Source organism: Sinocyclocheilus anshuiensis, unplaced genomic scaffold (genome assembly GCF_001515605.1).
Source record: "Sinocyclocheilus anshuiensis isolate Anshui unplaced genomic scaffold, SAMN03320099.WGS_v1.1 scaffold778, whole genome shotgun sequence".
NCBI lineage: Eukaryota > Metazoa > Chordata > Actinopteri > Cypriniformes > Cyprinidae > Sinocyclocheilus > Sinocyclocheilus anshuiensis.
In genome coordinates, this window is record NW_015544177.1 from 726,132 (window position 1) to 745,792 (window position 19,661).

At 39.2% G+C, this 19,661-nt stretch overlaps 2 protein-coding genes and 2 pseudogenes across 8 annotated transcripts in view; all 4 read left to right on the forward strand.

Annotated features, from left to right (window-relative positions):
- The window catches only part of LOC107696278 (ubiquitin-conjugating enzyme E2 Q2-like), a 14,146-nt gene extending 7,389 nt beyond the window's left edge, over positions 1–6,757 (forward strand). The window contains exons 3-13 of one of the 6 annotated variants that reach the window (XM_016496556.1): positions 591–713; positions 785–883; positions 981–1,139; positions 1,387–1,471; positions 2,153–2,213; positions 2,309–2,399; positions 2,510–2,568; positions 3,738–3,786; positions 3,868–3,963; positions 4,051–4,117; positions 4,206–6,757. In XM_016496556.1, coding sequence (XP_016352042.1) covers positions 591–713; positions 785–883; positions 981–1,139; positions 1,387–1,471; positions 2,153–2,213; positions 2,309–2,399; positions 2,510–2,568; positions 3,738–3,786; positions 3,868–3,963; positions 4,051–4,117; positions 4,206–4,237 — 921 coding nt within the window. In that variant the 3' untranslated portion in view covers positions 4,238–6,757. The remainder of the gene's footprint in view (positions 1–590; positions 714–784; positions 884–980; positions 1,140–1,386; positions 1,472–2,152; positions 2,214–2,308; positions 2,400–2,509; positions 2,569–3,737; positions 3,787–3,867; positions 3,964–4,050; positions 4,118–4,205) is intronic. The other 5 variants (XM_016496558.1, XM_016496557.1, XM_016496559.1 and 2 more) reach the window with 5 other exon arrangements.
- A 2,082-nt stretch (positions 6,758–8,839) lies between these two features.
- LOC107696276 (UDP-glucuronosyltransferase 2A2-like) lies at positions 8,840–15,248 on the forward strand. 2 transcript variants are annotated; one of them, XM_016496555.1, is made up of 3 exons: positions 8,840–8,992; positions 10,052–11,304; positions 15,017–15,248. In XM_016496555.1, exons 2-3 carry the CDS (start codon positions 10,065–10,067, stop codon positions 15,172–15,174), a joined length of 1,398 nt encoding a protein of 465 aa, XP_016352041.1. In that variant the 5' UTR covers positions 8,840–8,992; positions 10,052–10,064; the 3' UTR covers positions 15,175–15,248. The 2 variants fall into 2 exon arrangements, with proteins under 2 accessions (XP_016352041.1, XP_016352040.1); XM_016496554.1 differs by having other exon boundaries at positions 10,052–11,297; positions 15,010–15,248.
- LOC107696275 (UDP-glucuronosyltransferase 2A3 pseudogene) lies at positions 11,556–13,703 on the forward strand (annotated as a pseudogene).
- A 372-nt stretch (positions 15,249–15,620) lies between the features above and the next one.
- On the forward strand, positions 15,621–16,774 carry LOC107696230 (UDP-glucuronosyltransferase 2A3 pseudogene; annotated as a pseudogene).
- Positions 16,775–19,661: the final 2,887 nt, after the last annotated feature.

The following is a 19,661-nucleotide window of genomic DNA, read 5'->3' on the forward strand; positions in this document are numbered from 1 at the left end:
ACGTATACGTAAAGCGATTGAAAGAACGGAGAGGAGGACGAAGAATCTCCAACGACAACTGGCAGTGCTACATTTGCTACAAGTGCCTGCACTTCAGCGTCCATCCATCTATCGCTGTTCTCCATACTTGCGAAATAAGTTGACACAATGTTTACAGTATGTTTACACTGCGTTTTAAATCATGGCGGGTGAGGGCGTTTTCATACGCGTTTGGCCAATCAATGTCTACTTACGTCACGATTAGTACCAGTTGTGCTGGTTAGACCCTGCTCCGGAGTAGGAGCTAATTTGGTTCTCGAAAAAGGCAGTCCGGTACTAAAATCGCACCCAGTTCCGGCGGTGCGAAAACGCCAAAAAGTGGGTAGTTCCACAATTAGTTCTGGTACTATGAAAAGGTTCCCGCGGTGCGAAAGGCCCTTATGATGCTTTTTTTCTTTATCTTCTGAACACACTTTCTGACTTTCTTTTCTATGCAACCCAATGCTTGATAGTAGATTAGCTCTTTTATAATACTTTATTGGCCAACTTTTTACCCACTATTGTCTAATAGAGTTACTAAGCATTTGTTACCACATTTTTATCTTATGCAGCTCCTACAGCAGCTGAAAAGGCTGATCTGTGATTTATGCCGACTCTATAACCTGCCCCAGCATCCTGATGTGGAGATGCTGGATCAGCCTCTTCCTGCTGGACCCATCAGTCAAGACAAGAAGGTAGACCAAATCAGCACAGACCTACATAGTCTTATTACACTCCTTCCTTTTCCCTTTTTTTTTTTTTAAAGGCGTGTGAGCTGATGCAGACTTTTTGTCCTTGTTCTTCCCAGCATGGAACAACAGATGAAGTGACATCAGAAGAAGAGGAGGAAGAGGAAATGCCAGAGGTAAGCTATAGGGAATGTGATGGGTTCCTCGTGACTCCAGTTTTGACAAGAGGACTAGTTGATACCTAACACTTTCTTTTGTTTGTTGCTGTGGCAGCAGGATATTGAAGATCTAGACCACTATGACATGAAAGAGGAGGAACCGGTTGATGGGAAAAAGTCAGAGGACGATGGCATTGAAAAGGAGAATCTGGCCATTCTGGAGAAAATCCGCAAGAACCAGAGGCAGGACCACTTGAACGTAAGTGTCCATTCGGTAAGGTCACTTTTTTTTATACAATTTTGGGGTTGGGTGGAGCAATATTGTTTTTAATTATGCAGTATAGCAGTATCCTCTCTTTATGATGTGTAATACAATGCAATAAAGCAAATGTTTTATTTGCAAGTAGGGTCAGCTTTTTTTCTATTTGTAAAGCCTGTAATTTATCCACAAGAATCATTTGAAAGTTTGTTTCTTACAGTGCTGTATATGTTCCCTAAATGCTTCATTGTTGGTCTTGTAGGGTGCGGTGTCTGGTTCAGTTCAGGCCTCTGACCGCCTCATGAAGGAACTCAGGGAGATCTATAGATCACAGAGTTATAAGACAGGTAACTTTAGTTGTGCAATACAGCATTGACATTTCCATGCTTCTGTTCCAAACCTAATGAGTTGACTACTGCCTACATAGGCTGCTGCCTTCTAAGGAAGCATCTTCACTGGTATGGCAGTTCCTTTGGCCAATTTTTTTCCAGTACAACTTTTCGGTATTAAACATGGAAAAAACAGTGTCGCTTTCAATTACAATTACAATTTGAAATTGTACTATAAAGTTGCTGTCCAGAGTGTTCTCGTTTTTACTCTAGTTTGACCTTGACGGACGGAACAGAAGAAATAAGCCATAGAAGATTTTTTTTAGCAAATAAAGCAGAGCCCCTGAGCACACCTACCTATTAGGCAGTCGCCGTGAACCAATGGTAGTTTGAAGGTGTTTACCAGCTGGAACAAACTTTTCTGGAAAGTTCGCTTTGGTTTTGAACTCCAAACGAACTTCGTTTGGCCTGATTTTGTTGGAAATGACATCACACCAGTTTGTTCTTTGGATTCACTTGAAGTATATCAGGGCATTACGTTGCCCTACCTTTTGCGACTGCTACTTTATTGTCAGGAGTGCGCCTGTGATGCCTCAACATGGTTTTGGAACACATCTCTCAGTTTTCATTAGTTTTGTCTTGTTCCAGGACTGTTACAGATCTGTCTGATAAGTTTGTTTACCATTCTGTCTGTTCCAGGTATCTATTCAGTGGAGTTAGTCAATGATAGCCTGTATGAGTGGCATGTCAAGTTAAGGACGTAAGTATGGTTGCATAACATGAAATACCATGTGGGCTATGATGATTTTAGTGTTTATGTCTTTACTGTGTAAAATCATTCTCGTGTTTTTTAAGGGTTGACCCAGACAGTCCGTTACACAGCGACTTGCAGGTTTTGAAGGAAAAAGAAGGCATGGACTACATTCTCCTCAATTTCTCTTATAAAGTTAGTGGATTTTTTTTTATTTGTTGTACAAAAATACTGATTGAAGATAATTTGATTTGAAAGGAGAGATTATGCAACTGAATTGCTGTTTTCTTGCTTGCTGATGGCAGGATAACTTTCCTTTTGATCCTCCCTTTGTACGGGTTGTGTCTCCTGTCCTGTCTGGAGGGTGAGCATGAGCACTTTTACCTAGTAAATAAGTCAGACTAGCCTTTCTATGCTATTAAAAGATTCTAAAAGTAAAGATTTTACTACATTTGATGGATGATTATATTCTTTCCCCCAAGAATACCATTAACAGATGTATTGTGTATAATGCTGTCTTTAAAGTTTTTTTGCATGAATTAATCTAGCATGTAATTGTAATTTAACGGAGAATGAGGGCTGCTAATGTAATTCGCCTACATTTTATTTATTATTTAGCATTCTTTTTAATACCCCATATATTTGTGAAAGGCCATAAAATAATTTATAAAATATTTTTAGTTTATAATATAACTTAAGCCGGACACACACTACCATTTTGGCCTCGATTTGGCCATCTGAGATACATTTTGCAAATCCTAAAAGATTGCTCTAATCCTAGGCTAAAATCTGTAATCTTTGATCGTTAGTTTGACATGTTTACCGACAGCAGATTAATTACTGTTTCGATCAAATTTTACCTCCGACAAAATTCTGGCCGTGTCAGAAGATTTGCCACACAGTCCTGCAGTGTGACTTCTCCTACGACAAACGTCAAACTGTCTTAGTTTTTCAAGACAAGCCATGTTTAGAATTAAAGCTAGAGATTTCTTCTAACCACCATCAACTCTGGCGCTCCCGTCCGCCGCTCACAGAGTTTCTACAGTATGTAATGTAGCCTTTGCTCTGATGAACACCAGTTGCGCTGCTGTTTTCATGTGGGTGTGTAGTGCTGCTTACACTATCTTCTTAAATATGCTGGTATTGCCGCCATTCATCGACTTTTCATGATAGCCAACATTTCAGCCCCACATGTAATGCAGCTCACAGTCACTGAACGTGTATGATTTGATAATGTAAAATTCCAGACAAGTTTTCTTATGCGCATCCGTTTTTTAATGCATCTTGACTGTCGTACAGTCTGACGTTAATGACAACTGAGATCCCACAGTGTGACATGATCATCATGTTCGTACAGTCTGACAAGTAACAATCGTAAAGGACTATTATAAATCGGACAGTGTGCGCCCGACTTAATACAAATAATGTTCATTTTCATAATCACAATCTGAAGTGAAATAAATGGTAATTTGCTCTACCCTGCTAAATAATAAATTATATATATATATATATATATATATATCTCTCATCTAGCTATGTTCTTGGTGGAGGAGCCTTGTGTATGGAGCTACTTACAAAACAGGTTTGAATTTTCTGAATTCTGTAAGGTTTGCACATTGAAATAAACTAAATCAGAAATAAAGATATAAATCTGATCTCATAGGGCTGGAGCAGTGCCTACTCAATAGAGTCAGTCATCATGCAAATCAACGCCACCTTAGTCAAAGGGAAAGCCAGAGTGCAGTTCGGAGCAAATAAGGTTTGTCCGGCCTCCTCATAAACAAACAAAAATAATAATAATAATTGCTTGCAGAAATGTTGACCATTTCCCTTTTGTTTTCTACAGAATCAATACAATCTTGCCAGAGCACAACAGTCATACAAATCATTGGTTCAGATTCATGAAAAGAACGGTAGGTGGAGAAACCGTAAAACGAGATGCAGAATTGATGCACTTCGAACTGTTCTCAGATGTTTTTTTTTCTGACGTTTTTCCTCTAGGCTGGTACACACCTCCTAAAGAAGATGGCTAGGAAAATCATTGATCCACTTAAACACTGCAAACATGGGATATCTGGTCAAAACTTTGCTTTATTTTACTAATGTTTTCACCTCTTCAGCTTGAGTATGATGCCCCCTCCTGTAAGTGGAAGCCATCAGGGGAAACGTTTGCCCTCTTGCTGTCTGGAATGCTCAGAAATTTGCATCGTCCTTTATCTTCTGCAAGGCTGGACTCTTTGACCAGATCCCATGACGTCTGGATTTCTGTCTGTTTCTCATGCTCTCTTTCTCTCTCTCTCTCATCTTTTGTCTTCTATACTGATGGGACGTTCAGAGCCTTGGTACTAATAAGGAATTCAACATGGCGTTTCAAAATGGTCTGATCAGAGAAAGATGTTTTTTCTTTTCCCCCTTTCTCTCCTTTTTTGTTGCTTCCTCACTTTTACTGGAGCTTGGCTCTGTTCAGGTTTATTACATAGATGGAGATGCTCAATGAAGATGCTGGATCTGATCCTCTCTGTCTGCTTTTAAAGGACGTTCTTATGGCCATGGACTTTAAATGGTGGTTTACTGAACTTAAAACAGGATATGGATGCAACTAGAGACAATGTGCCACTGCTCTTGTATCTATAGAGACTTTTTTTCCCTCATGCATTCTGAGCTAACATGTAATGGTACATTTAATGCTGATGTCGTCGAAGAATCGTTACTTGCCACAATTATATGCGTAAGCTTCCTAAGCAACCCTAATGTTAACGATAACAGCGAGGACGAGAGGAAGGGGCGCTTATACAACTCTAGCTCAAGATCTCGTTTTTCCAACTAAGGATGAATTCCACTCAGTTTCCTCAAGCTTGCTTTTAGCATGTGGCTGATCTGACCAATAATGGACAAATGCGAGCTTTGGCTTTGAAAAGGCGAAGCGGAACTTGCTGTCGCTCCATATTTGAACAGAGCTCCACTTGTATACTTGTAAATGGATTTAAGGTGTCTTAAATGTGTTTATGTGAAGTGGGGGAATTAAATTAGTTGTTTTCACACGAGGACTTGGGGACTCAAAATGGGGAAAAGGTTGATGTTTCTCAAAATAACGGGGGTAATATCTTACAAATTGTATTTATATAAGTGATATGAACATAACTTTTTTTGCCACCCTTAATTGTCATTTTCATAATTTCTGCTCCATTAAAAAAAAACTGTTACAGATTGAGACATTTGAGGTTTACATTACTAATGGGCCTCTCATGATCAACAGTACTTAAACGTAGAGTTTTTTTCATGCTGTCAGTTTCATTTTGTGAGCATTGATGGATTAAAAGAGTGCAAATAATACTTTTCTCATAGCACGACACTACAAGAGCACTGTTTCTTTCCATGCCTGATGGACATTTTTCACAATACTCAAGGTGTTATTTTACCTCTTGGATTTGAACATCCAGTACAAAGTCTTAAGACTGGTCAATGCTTCAGCGTTCATGGCGAAAGAGAAGTTGTCTAAGTACACCATACCTCTTTTTTTGGGTTTTTTTTTTTTGCAGTGTATTATAAAACTGGCTGTCGAAGACTCGCGCATTTGAAGGCATCTCGCAATTTTCATGGAAAACTCAGGAAAATCCATTCTGTTTGAAAACTTTTTTTCTTTTGGTCCGTTTGATTTACCTATCCACTTTAAGAACCTTCTCTAGTTCCCGAAAGCAAAGAAAAGTAGGATCTTAACAGCTTCCTGTGGTCGCAATTTAGTATTTTATGATGGAGTTTAGTTCCATCGTAAGAAGTGTTGAAGGCCAATGGTGATCAGATTTCCATTATGTTTACTGAATTTGAGTGCTCAGTCAGATGTAACTTATGTTTTTGTTGTCGTTTCTCACCCCTCTGACTTCAGCTTTCAGTTGTAAATATTTTGGGACGTTTGGGGTTTAGTATTTGCACAGAATGTTGTGATTGTGTCTCTTGGATCAGTCCCGAGTATGAACTTCGTCCCATAACAGGCAGGCTCTTGGATATGTATCTTTTACATGGATGCAAATGTAATTTTTCTCCAATCACATGTAAATGTAATTCAAGAGAGTCACTGCAGCAGGAATGTCTTGAATAACTCAAGTATCTGCTTTGCAAGTTCAATCTGCTGTCTTGTTTCAGAGATGTGCTTGGTCTTGGGTTTTCATTGAAGAGATTTGAAAAAGCAGACCTCTGAATGGTGTTCCTTTAGAGGGTTATTCATCTCCGAAATACATCTGAGTTCTCTCAGAGTTCTTGGCCTGGGCTTGTCTGCATTGACCAAGGTTTCTGTAACTGATGAGTCTTTCTTCAGTTTCCTTGTCCGAACAGTAATGACTTTTTTGTTTTTTCACAACGAACGTGAACCTCACAGTAACCAATAACAGAACTCGTCTCTGGTGCCATCTCATGGAATGGTTCTTGAAGCTCACACTGTTGGCATGCTTTGTTTTTTTTTATTTTTTTTTAGGTTTTTCCATTACAAGAGAATTTTGACCATGTACAGTATATTTGTAAACTTGCATCAAGTTTATGAATAAAGAATTTTACGAGGAGCCTTGTTGGGGTATCTGTGAGTGATCTGATTGATGCATTTACTCAAATTTTTTTCTCTTTTGTGTCAGTCTTCACGAGAGTACACAATGCAAGCATGTGGTTCTGCTGACGCAGGAGGTGTTCTGACGTAGAACCCGGATGTGCTACACCTTGTTTGCAAGCAGAGGAATGCACACGCATGGGTCGTGGTACTGTCGTGAATGCACATCGAAGACTGACACGGAGAATAAATTGTTGAATAAAGTTATTTTGGGAGGTGGTTTTGCGCACAAAAAGTATTTTCGAAGCTTCATAAAATTACGGTTGAACCACTGATGTCACATGGACTATTTTATCGATGTCCTTACTACCTTTCTGGGCCTTGAACGTGGTAGTTACATTGCTGTCTATGCAGGGTCAGAAAACTCTTGATTTAATAAAAAATATCTTTGTGTTCTGAAGATGAATGAAGGTCTTACGGGTTTGGAACGACATAAGGGTGAGTAATTAATGACAATTTTCATTTTTGGGTGAACTATCCCTTTAAAAACATTATCCCTGGCAGCTACAAGATTTGGTACTGTTGGTAAGAATTAAGTTATACTAAAAGTTATACAGCTGTGATATTTGATCTGTGCACATATTTGAGATTATAAGAATTACAATTGCCTGGAGCTAGTAACTGATCATTTTAACACTCTTGATATCTTTAAATATCATCCAGCCTTTGACAGTGTAAATCTATTTATGGCACTATTGCTGTTGGCACGTTTTTTAGATCATAGGATGCCAGGTATATTTGTAGTATTTTGAGCTATAAATGAAAATGTAAGAAGTTAAAATTGCAATTGCAGGTTGCAACTTCCTTAGTTTTAATCGTAGTTAAGGTGTCAAACTGGAAGATTATATTAATTGAATTATAATTCTTCCTTACCACATGGGGTAGCTGTTTGCCTTTTTTTGTGTGTGCTTGCAGTTCCTTCTCTCTAATTAACAATGAGACCGAAAGTTTGCGTGCTCTAGGCCTATTATAAGTTGCAGTACAATACAAACTTTATTTCATTTTGTTTTGTATTGCAATTAATAATTTGTTTGCTTATGGTCAATGGAATGCTTAAGCTAAAGTCATTGGCGATGGACCATTGACACTGGTACTCAAATCCACGACTAGAAAATGAATACATCCATTTACTGTATAACTGAGCATTAAGGTAAATAAAAGTTGCATGAGATGATAATGATAAATAAAAGATAAATGAGAATGGGTAGTTGTCCAAAAATTAATTTAGTAATGCACCTGCGTTGTTGTCATGCTGTCAACTTTCAAATGCTGTTTAATTTTCTCTGATTCACAATATAAAGAATGCATTAAAATTATTCATTGTTATTTTTATTTATTTGTTTGTGCAAAAACTGGGTTGACAAAATGTCATGGAAACCTTCAAGTTAAATTCCTTGTGCGTAGGTCTTGTTTTAACTCGAGTAAGACAATGCACATTTAAAGCACATGACACTAATGTTATGCAATAGCCTTTTACAAGCAGAACAGAACATGCACTGCTATTTGTCTTGTGAAATTTAGTGTTTTATTGAGTTTTATAGGCACTAATTAACTTTTTGGCCACATTTAGACAGGCATTAAGTGACTTTAGTATAGTGTCAGTTTTTTCCACCTGGTGATCTAACACTTCATAAAAATCTTCATAAACAGTTAATTACTTATACATTGTGTTAAACAAGAAGAATCAATCTTCGCTCAGATTTCCTTTCGTTCTTTCTGCCTGTTACATAACTGACTCGAACAATAACCCGTTTAGTTCACTTCTCCCCTGGAATGCTCTTAATGGTGGGAGTGTAGCATGATCTTCAGTCTTTACAAATCCAGACATTTAATCTTGGATATCATGTTGACATCTAGCGTGTGTAGCGCAAAATCAAAGAATCTCCCTTTTTAAAATGCCATTAAAAGTCAAATATAATAAATTCCTGTAATTCCCTCATGATGTTTGGCTGGTTATAGAAAAATCATAGTTTCAAAACGGGGTCCAAAGATCTTTGACTGCTATTATCGTGGCATTATCTAACTAGCCTGCCTAAAGGAACCTGATAGGCTTTTGCTGTGCTCACTCATTCAAAGGAACCTTTCACCTAAATGCATTTGAAAAGCTTGTAAACGTTGCACGATAAATCTGTTGAAGGTTTTGGATGCTACACTGTGCTGAGGTAAATTTTGAGGAGTAGTTGCAGGTTGTCAGGTGAGGTTTGAAATATTATCAAAATATAATTCTATGAAAATAGGATTTGATCTGGCAAAGAAGCTCTTTCGTCATCGGTCTATAGATCAGATTTCAGATTTAAATTCTGCTTCGTTCATTATGTAATATTTATTGCTTCTATATTATTTATTTTTTACTTTGTTAAACTAAATTCAACTTTACAGAACTTTTTCCATTATAAGTGAAAATTGTATACACGAGCTGTAAAAGCAGCCAGCAATTAGGTCTTCATTTTTGGTCATTTTCATTTTTGCTCGTGAAAACGGTGTTCAAAACCAAATTACACATTGTTGATTTCAGAAAATGTCAAAAGAATGTGATGTTTTTACTAAGAGGTGAATGTACACTTTGCAAGGTATTGTTTTAGCATGTACTGTGAGCTTTTTTACAGATGTTGCAGCATGTGTAGTGAGGTATTGCTTAACGTTGACATATTTAGGAAGCTCTCAGCACGTAACACTACTAAACAAATAGAAAGCCGATTCAGATACTACTCATGTGCAAGGTGAGAACCTTTTACTTTTTTCCTGAAAATGTGGCCTATGCCACACACATGTACATTAGACTGCTTTGTATTTAAGTGTCGTTATAAATTAAATGGTTTTTACAAGGTACAGGGTTGATGCTATGAGTCAATGCAGTTTCTGCAAAATGTTAATTATTTTACCAAAATAAGAGGGATCATACAAAATGCATGTTATGGTATGTCACACAAATTCTTTGGTTTTCAAGCATCTTTTGCATATTTGAACCCTTTCCAACAATGATTGTATGGTTTTGAGATCCATCTTTTCACACTGAGGACAACTGAGAGACTTACTTGCAACTATTAGAAAAAGTTCAAACGCTCACTGATGCTCCACAAGGAAACATTAAAAGCCAGAGTCACGGCCACACCAGGCTCATCCACCACTCAGCGCACATAATGTAAAAAGCAAATAAAAAAAGGCTGCCTTTTGTTTTTCCTTGTCGTTTCTCTTCTGTTTTCCTTGATTCTTCATTATCCATTCACTGATTTCTTCTGTTTTGTTTTTAAAGGTTGTGAACGAAGATGCACCGTCCAGCACCTTTCGGTTTGTTGTTGGTTTTATGTGTATTATCCGGAATAGACGGCGGTAAAGTGTTGGTGTTTCCACTAGATGGAAGTCATTGGGTCAACATGAAGGTCCTGATCGAGGAACTGCATAGCAGAGGTCACAATGTGACAGTGCTTAGAGCCTCCAACAGTTGGTATATCAAGGAGGAGTCTCCCTTCTACAATTCCATCACCATTCCAAATACAGGAGGATTTGACGAGGAGTTTTTTGGTTTATTGATTGGCCGTCTCTTGAAGATTAGAAGAGAAGGGTATTCCATTTGGAGCCGTCTTCAACTGGAGTACGAAATCATCATGATGTTTAAAAGCATGCATGAAGATATGATGCAGATGATGGAGAGAATGTTGGAGGATAAAGAAATTATGAAATCAATCCAAGATGTTCAGTATGATGTGGTGCTAGCAGATCCAGCAGCCGGAGGTGGTGCAATCTTAGCTTACAAGTTGAATATTCCTCTGGTTTTCAACGTTCGATGGACCATTCAGGGAGAGGGACATTTTGCCATTGCTCCTTCCCCTCTGTCTTATGTTCCTGTCCCAGGAGCAGAGTTAACAGACAAGATGTCATTTCTCCAACGTGTCAAAAATGTTATGACTTACTTATTCACCTGGTTCCAGCTTGCAGTCATTGCTGACCCCATCTTTACGTCTTTCTGTCTCAAACATTTCGGCCCCAGTGTTAATTATTTCTCCCTTTTCCAGGATGCAGATATCTGGCTCATGAGAAATGACTTTACCTTTGAGTTTCCACGACCCACAATGCCCAATATCGTATATATGGGCGGCTTTCAGTGTAAACCCGCCAAGCCACTTCCAGCTGACCTTGAGGAGTTCGTACAAAGCTCAGGGAACCATGGAGTCATCGTCATGTCTTTAGGCACCCTTATTGCTCAGCTTCCACAAGATGTCACCGACGACATAGCGGCAGCTTTTGCTCAGCTTCCTCAAAAAGTGATTTGGAGATATACAGGACCTCAACCTGTGACCCTTGGTAACAACACCTTACTTGTAGACTGGCTCCCCCAGAATGACCTGCTTGGACATCCCCAGATTACAGTATTTGTGGCACATGGAGGAACCAATGGAGTTCAGGAAGCCATTTATCATGGGGTGCCCATCTTGGGTGTACCTTTAGTGTTTGATCAGCCTGACAATCTCTTCAGAATGGAAGCGAAGGGAACAGCAAAAATTGTAGATATATTGCTGATTCTAATGTAATATTGATTGGCTTCATCCAACATTAATCATATTACAATTGGCCTGGCTGTTGTGCACATGCTCAAAAAGACAGAGGTAATCCAATTGTACAACTGTCTAAAAGTTGTAATTCCATGATATATTCGGAAATGGGAATTTCTCTTTATCACTATATTTTGTGAAATATAATTTACTTTATAACATATTAATTAAGATTATATTCTTTCTTATTGAAGGTTGTGAATGAAAATGCATTACTCCACCCTTCTCGGTTTGTTCATCCTGTTATCTGCTCTGTCAAGCTCTTATGCTGGTAAAGTTCTGGTTGTACCTGCAGATGGAAGCCACTGGATCAATATGAAGGTCCTTATAGTGGAGTTACATTCAAAAGGTCACAATATCACTGTTATCCGACATTCTAGTAGCTGGTACATTGAGGAACAGTCTCCTCTCTACACTTCTGTTACTATGGACACTAGAAAACATGATGACTTTATAGTAAAGTTTCTCCCCCATTTACTCCAGAGACAAGAAAGATTATTTTGGAATGAAATGGCACTTGCTGATGAGTTTTATAGCAGATTTAGAGAAATTCAACAGCAAATATGCTATATGACAGCTACAGTAATTGAAAATGAGATCTTGATGAATTCACTGCAATATTCTGCTTATGATATTGTACTGACGGATCCTGCTTTTGGAGCTGGAGTGTTACTGGCACACCGTCTTAACCTCCCTCTTGTGTTTAATGTCCGCTGGACTATGTACAGTGAAGGTCACTTTGTTGTAGCTCCATCTCCTCTCTCATATATTCTTGTTACAGTGTTACAGCTAACTGACAAGATGACATTCAGTCAGAGAGTAATGAACGTGTTGACATATATTATGATTCTTTATAAAAGTTCCAAGTACTTTGCTTCTCCTGACCAAGAGTTCTCCCACAGGTATTTTGGGCCTGATGTTGATTTTTTCTCCCTCCTCCGGGATGCAGACATCTGGCTCATGAGAAATTATTTCACTTTTGAGTTTCCACGACCCACAATGCTAAATGTTGTCTACATGGGCGGCTTCCAGTGCAAACCAGCTAAGCCACTTCCAGATGACCTTGAGACGTTTGTGCAGAGCTCTGGAGAGCATGGGATCATCATCATGACATTAGGAAGTGTTTTTGGTCAGCTTCTGAGTGAAATCAATGATGAGATTGCTGCAGCTTTTGCTCATTTGCCTCAAAAGGTTATTTGGAGACACACAGGTCCACGACCTGCCAATCTTGGTAACAATACTCTGATTGTGGACTGGCTCCCCCAGAATGACCTGCTTGGACATCCACAGACTAAACTGTTTGTAGCACATGGAGGCACCAATGGGGTTCAGGAAGCCATCTACCATGAAGTGCCTATTGTGGGCCTTACTTTAGCTTTTGACCAACTTGACAATCTCTCCAGGATGCAAGCAAAAGGAACTGCAGAAAAATTGTAGATATTGCAACTTTGGACTGTGTTTCTTGAGGCATTAAAGGAGGTTTTGCATAACCCATCTTACAAGGAGAACATGCAGAGACTGTCCAAGCTGCACCACGACCAGCCAATGAAACCTCTTGATCACGTGTCTTCTGGATTGAGTTTGTCATGAGGAATAGAGGAGCTCCTCATTTGCGAACACGGTCTTTCAGAATGTTCTGGATTGAGTATTACTCTATAGATGTTGTTTTGACTTTAATGGTGACACTTTTGATATTTGCATTTGTAATTGCTTATATAATTATATATGTTTGTGTGGTTTTATTCAGAAAGAAAGTAAAACACGAGTGATGTACTAGCTGGAAATATCCGTTCATTTGAAATGTTTCCTTTTGTTTGATTATTTCCTGACAGCATGTGCTTTCGTGAATCTTAAAGTATTTTACATTTTTTGCTTTTAGTGTACAACAATCTATAGTATTAGGACTTGCTACAGCCAAGTACAAGGGCTAAAATCCAAGGGCCATCCCCTAAATTATAATTAATTTCATCTTTGTGTTATGATGGAGTCAACCGAATTGTGAATGACCTCTCTCTATTAGCTATTGCTGAACTCTTATCTGACAAAGTTCTATGAAGACAATAAAGAGGCATCCAATCATGTGTACATGATATGTTATCACTCCTTGACTTTTATGCATAGTAAGACTGTCAAATCTATCAGTAATGCAAACTACACAGACTTACAGATGTAACATCTAACCTTATTATTGAAGCTGCATTACTTGATGCCAAGGAATAAGTTAATTTAATTAATATACCTGAATAACTGTCCAACTGTGCAGAGTTTGGCCATAAAGTAGTACAAATCGAGATGAAATATTATATTTAACACTCAATTCCATTATATCTCTGGACAGTAGTGCAGATTCTCTTTATCATTTGTGAAATATCATTTATTATGTAACATTAATATAGCTATTATTCTTTTTCATTTAAGGTAATCAATGAAGATGCATCAATCCACGCTTCTCGGTTTGTTTGTTCTGTTATCTGCTCTATCAGGATCCTATTGTGGTAAAGTTCTGGTCGTCCCTGCGGATGGAAGCCACTGGATCAATATGAAGGTCCTTATTGTGGAGTTACATTCAAAAGGTCACAATATCACTGTGGTCCGAGGCTCAAATAGCTGGTATATTGAAGAGGAGTCTCCTTACTACACTTCCATTACTGTAGACATTGGTGAATTTGACAGTGACTTTTGGATGATGTTGCTTCCCCGGTTACTGCAAATCAAGAGACACGGAAAATCATTTTGGTCTGAAATAGAAATCGCTCAGGAAATTTTTAGCAGGTTTTCAGAAGTTCATCAACAAATGTGCAATATGACAGCCATGATATTCGAAAATGATATCTTGATGAATTCACTGGAGAATGGTAAATATGACCTTGTTCTCACGGATCCTGCTTTTGGAGGTGGAGTGTTACTGGCACACCGTCTTGGCCTCCCTCTTGTGCTAAATGTTCGTTGGACCATGTATGGAGAAGGTCACTTTGTTGTAGCTCCATCTCCTCTCTCATATATACCTATTCCAGCATTACAACTAACCGACAAAATGACATTCAGTCAAAGAGTCATGAATGTGATGGTTTATATGATTTTTATCTATCAAAATCCAAAATTCTTTGGTTATCATTACCAGGAGTTCTCCCAGAAGTATTTTGGGCCTGATGTTGATTTCTTCTCCCTCCTCCGGGATGCAGACATCTGGCTCATGAGAAACGATTTCACTTTTGAGTTTCCACGACCCACAATGCCAAATGTTGTCTACATGGGCGGCTTCCAGTGCAAACCAGCTAAGCCACTTCCAGATGACCTTGAGACGTTTGTGCAGAGCTCTGGAGAGCATGGGATCATCATCATGACATTAGGAAGTGTTTTTGGTCAGCTTCTGAGTGAAATCAATGATGAGATTGCTGCAGCTTTTGCTCATTTGCCTCAAAAGGTTATTTGGAGACACACAGGTCCACGACCTGCCAATCTTGGTAACAATACTCTGATTGTGGACTGGCTCCCCCAGAATGACCTGCTTGGACATCCACAGACTAAACTGTTTGTAGCACATGGAGGCACCAATGGGGTTCAGGAAGCCATCTACCATGGAGTGCCTATTGTGGGCCTTCCTATATCTTTTGATCAACCTGACAATCTCTCCAGGATGCAAGCAAAAGGAACTGCAAAAATTGTAGATATTGCAACTTTGGACAGGACTGTGTTTCTTGAGGCATTAAAGGAGGTTTTGCATAACCCATCTTACAAGGAGAACATGCAGAGACTGTCCAAGCTGCACCACGACCAGCCAATGAAACCTCTTGATCACGTGTCTTCTGGATTGAGTTTGTCATGAGGAATAGAGGAGCTCCTCATTTGCGAACACAGTCTTTCAGAATGTCCTGGATTGAGTACCACTCTATAGATGTTATTTTGTCTCTGCTGATTATAGTTGCTTTGTTTTGTTTCATGATTTACACTATAATAAAATATCTGTGCTTTAAAGTAGCATTTAAGAAGAAAATTAAAGCCGAGTGATTCAATATTTGGCCTAAATCTCAGGAATTAATGACATAGCCTTTGTTTCTATTTTCTTTTCTGAATGAGAAGATAATGTTTCTTGTATATACATATACAAACCTCTTTTTAAAATTAATCTTTTTATTTGTGCTCTTTTCTGTTCTCTTTGAGAATGTAAAATCAAAAAATCTGCCAAACCTCATCACAAATAATATGTTGTATGTTTGTTTAAGAGTGAAATAAACTGTACTTTGAGGTTTACATTTTTTTTTTTTTTTTGTTTTTGGTCTTGTGCTAAATGTTCGTTGGACCATGTATGGAGAAGGTCACTTTGTTGTAGCTCCATCTCCTCTCTCATATATACCTATTCCAGCATTACAACTAACCGACAAAATGACATTCAGTCAAAGAGTCATGAATGTGATGGTTTATATGATTTTTATCTATCAAAATCCAAAATTCTTTGGTTATCATTACCAGGAGTTCTCCCAGAAGTATTTTGGGCCTGATGTTGATTTCTTCTCCCTCCTCCGGGATGCAGACATCTGGCTCATGAGAAACGATTTCACTTTTGAGTTTCCACGACCCACAATGCCAAATGTTGTCTACATGGGCGGCTTCCAGTGCAAACCAGCTAAGCCACTTCCAGATGACCTTGAGACGTTTGTGCAGAGCTCTGGAGAGCATGGGATCATCATCATGACATTAGGAAGTGTTTTTGGTCAGCTTCTGAGTGAAATCAATGATGAGATTGCTGCAGCTTTTGCTCATTTGCCTCAAAAGGTTATTTGGAGACACACAGGTCCACGACCTGCCAATCTTGGTAACAATACTCTGATTGTGGACTGGCTCCCCCAGAATGACCTGCTTGGACATCCACAGACTAAACTGTTTGTAGCACATGGAGGCACCAATGGGGTTCAGGAAGCCATCTACCATGGAGTGCCTATTGTGGGCCTTCCTATATCTTTTGATCAACCTGACAATCTCTCCAGGATGCAAGCAAAAGGAACTGCAAAAATTGTAGATATTGCAACTTTGGACAGGACTGTGTTTCTTGAGGCATTAAAGGAGGTTTTGCATAACCCATCTTACAAGGAGAACATGCAGAGACTGTCCAAGCTGCACCACGACCAGCCAATGAAACCTCTTGATCGCGCTGTCTTCTGGATTGAGTTTGTCATGAGGAATAGAGGAGCTCCTCATTTGCAAACACAGGCATACAGAATGTCCTGGATTGAGTACCACTCTATAGATGTTATTTTGTCCCTGTTAGCAATTGTGTTGTTAGTGCCAGTTAGCATTACCTTTATCATTAAGCTGGTTTGGTACAAGGGATTTTATAAAAACAAAGCTAAAAATTAGTTATCAAATCTATATTTTTTCATGACATTGTTGATTTTTGTTTTATAAACAGCATTTCCTTGAATGTATAATATATTATAAAGCATAAATATATAAATATAATTATATGTTATGTTGATTTTTTGTTTTTCTTTTGCAATTATGTTATTGTTTTATGAAAATGGACTACATATAGCTAAATATGCATTAATTTTTGTTTATAGTGTTTAATTTGTAAAGTGTTCCAATATGTGTGTGGTGGAGAAAAACAAGGAAACAAATAATTGTCTGTTGGATAGTAATGTTGACTTGATGCACTAAGAAATGTAATAAACTGAAAATACAAAAAGTTTTAAAGTTTTAAAAAATGCCCATTTAAAAAAACATCAAATAGGGTGGATTAGACTATAGAGATTACTGTGTGTGTGTGTGTGTGTGTGTGTGTGTTAGGGCTGGACAATAATTCAATATCAATATGTATCGCGATATAATTTTTTTCAATAACGGTGATATGTTAAGAAATATATCGTGATATAAATTTTGGCCATATCGTCCAGCCCTAGTGTGTGTGTGTGAGAAGTGTTGTCTTTCTATTAGTTTTATTGTATTCTTTAATCCATATTTGCATTTAGACAGGAATGAAAAAAGTCTGTGAGGGATAGAAGTACAGTGTGTTCCATGTACTGTTGTTTAACAACATAGGGCCTACCAACTGTTCAGCTGATGAAACATATTTCTGAAGAAGAAAAAAATCAGTTGACAAAAACTCCATAAACAGGTTTTAAAGTTGTGAAAATTATATGATCTAGCACTTTTATACAGTGGGTGTCATTGTAAAGACTGTAAATCTGTCCCTCAGAGACTCATTTTCAATAGGCCTATGTTATATTCAATATGGCGTCCAATCTGACTAAGGTTAGTAGGCTAACTGGCTATTTTATGTCCAAAATGTCACTTAAGTAATTCTTCTAAAGAACTAGAAACGTTACAAGCTGTAGTCGTCACCTCCCTCAATATTTGTTATTACTCTTAATGTTATTCACAACTTGATAACTTTAAAAACTAATTTTGTCGTGCAATAAAAGTACCTCAGTACACTCTTCCAGTCAGCCTCGCGCCGCAGTGAAGCACGTAATCATGGCAAATTTGCTATTTGCATTGAATAGCCCTAAATTTAATTAAGTGAAAAATAAATTAAGTGTCTTTTTTTTAAATAATGAATTTACAAAGCTTAAATTAATAAATGAGGAACAGTTCTGAAGAACAGCCTGTCATAAGACTGGACTCAAATTAGAAAGTATGCCAAATTGCCAATGCTACTCCTAATCGCCATCTAGCGTTGGAAAAAAATACACAACGTAAATTCAATTTCATTGAGTAGGCTACAAGTCAGTTTTAAGTCGCATTTTGTGATTTGTGACGGAATCAGACTAAATATATGAATGTCTCTACAACTATGGGCACATTAGTCCCATGTGGATGTTTAAATCACATTTTATACTTACTTGTTAATTTGTGTACTAATAATGTCCAACAGTGTGTGCTTTACAGTAAATTGTCTCAGGTTACGTGTGTAACCATGGTTCCCTGAGTAGGGAACGAGACACTGCGTCCTCTAGGGGTCGCTATGGGGAACGCCTCATCGTGACCCATGTCTGAAGCATACATTGAAAAAACACCAACAACACGTTGGCCGGCGACAGCCATGACGTCACTACCGGTGCGACTATAGTATAAATAGGCGCCGGGAGAACACATCATCCACTTCTTCATCTGAAGCTTGCGTCCGCAGCATGGCAAGAAACCTAGAGGACGCAGTGTCTCGTTCCCTACTGTGGTTACATACATAACCTGAGACGTTCCCTTTCATGCGAACTTCGAACTGCGTCCTCTAGGGATCGCTATGGGGAACGGTATATCCACGCCACCATGCTGAAGGGAGTGCATGCCAGAAACCATGGTGAGCACTAAGTACCAACTCTACCATATTGCCATGGGAGTTGCCCCTGGGACGTTAGACGGCTGTCAGTGACATTATTCCCTACGGCCAAAGGCCTAGGCTACATACCCAAAAAAACATACCTGTTAGGGCTAAAACTCCTGGGCCCGGGGTAGAGCTAAAGGCTTGGAATCAGGAATAGATTCCTTTATGGGAATATGACCAAGAGCCTAGAATCATACTAGTCTTGGCCTGTCACACAGGGGCTACCGCACGTTCCTAAAAAGTTCAGAGGGGCGAAACCGGGGCATCAAGAAGAAAGCCCCTTTCATTTCCTCCCGGTGTCTGCCAGGTTCACCCACAGATGCCTCTCCGTCACTACCATGGCCGCCATGGATCTGCCCATAGCAGAGGCGGCCTGCTTAGTAGCACGGAGAGCGAGATCCGTGGTGCGGCGCTCCATAACTTCCAAGAGCTCATCATATGCATGGCAGGAGGATTGGGAAGGCTCAGCTTCTTCGCCCTCCTCAGACATTTCCTGCTCTTCCTGGGCTGAACCCAGCAGAGCACTGGCCACTGGATCAGAAGATGTTAAAGAGATAACATCATCCTCCAGCGGTTCATTCTCGTTCACAGCCGACGAGCGCGAGAGGGAAAGCCCTTCTTTAAACTCATCGGCCAGGTCCACCTGCGATCCCTACGAGCTCATTCTCCTCCGTGCCTCAGCAGCGGCGGGTCCTGAACCCCGGGGACTCATCGGCCAGATCCACCTGCGATCCCCACGAGCTCATTCTCCTCCGTGCCTCAGCAGCGGCGGGTTCTGAACCGCGGGAAGCAGATGGCTGCCCCTCTTTACTCGAAAAGAGAGACAAACGAGAACGGAGCTTTTTCATTGGAAAACGGATTGCCCCCTCGTGGACATCGCGTGCGTGCTCTTCGCCCAAACAAACAACGCATAGATCGTGTGTGTCATCGGGTGTCAAATAGTGATGACACGGATGTACACATCTTCTAAACGCTTTGCTAGTGCTCGCCATAAT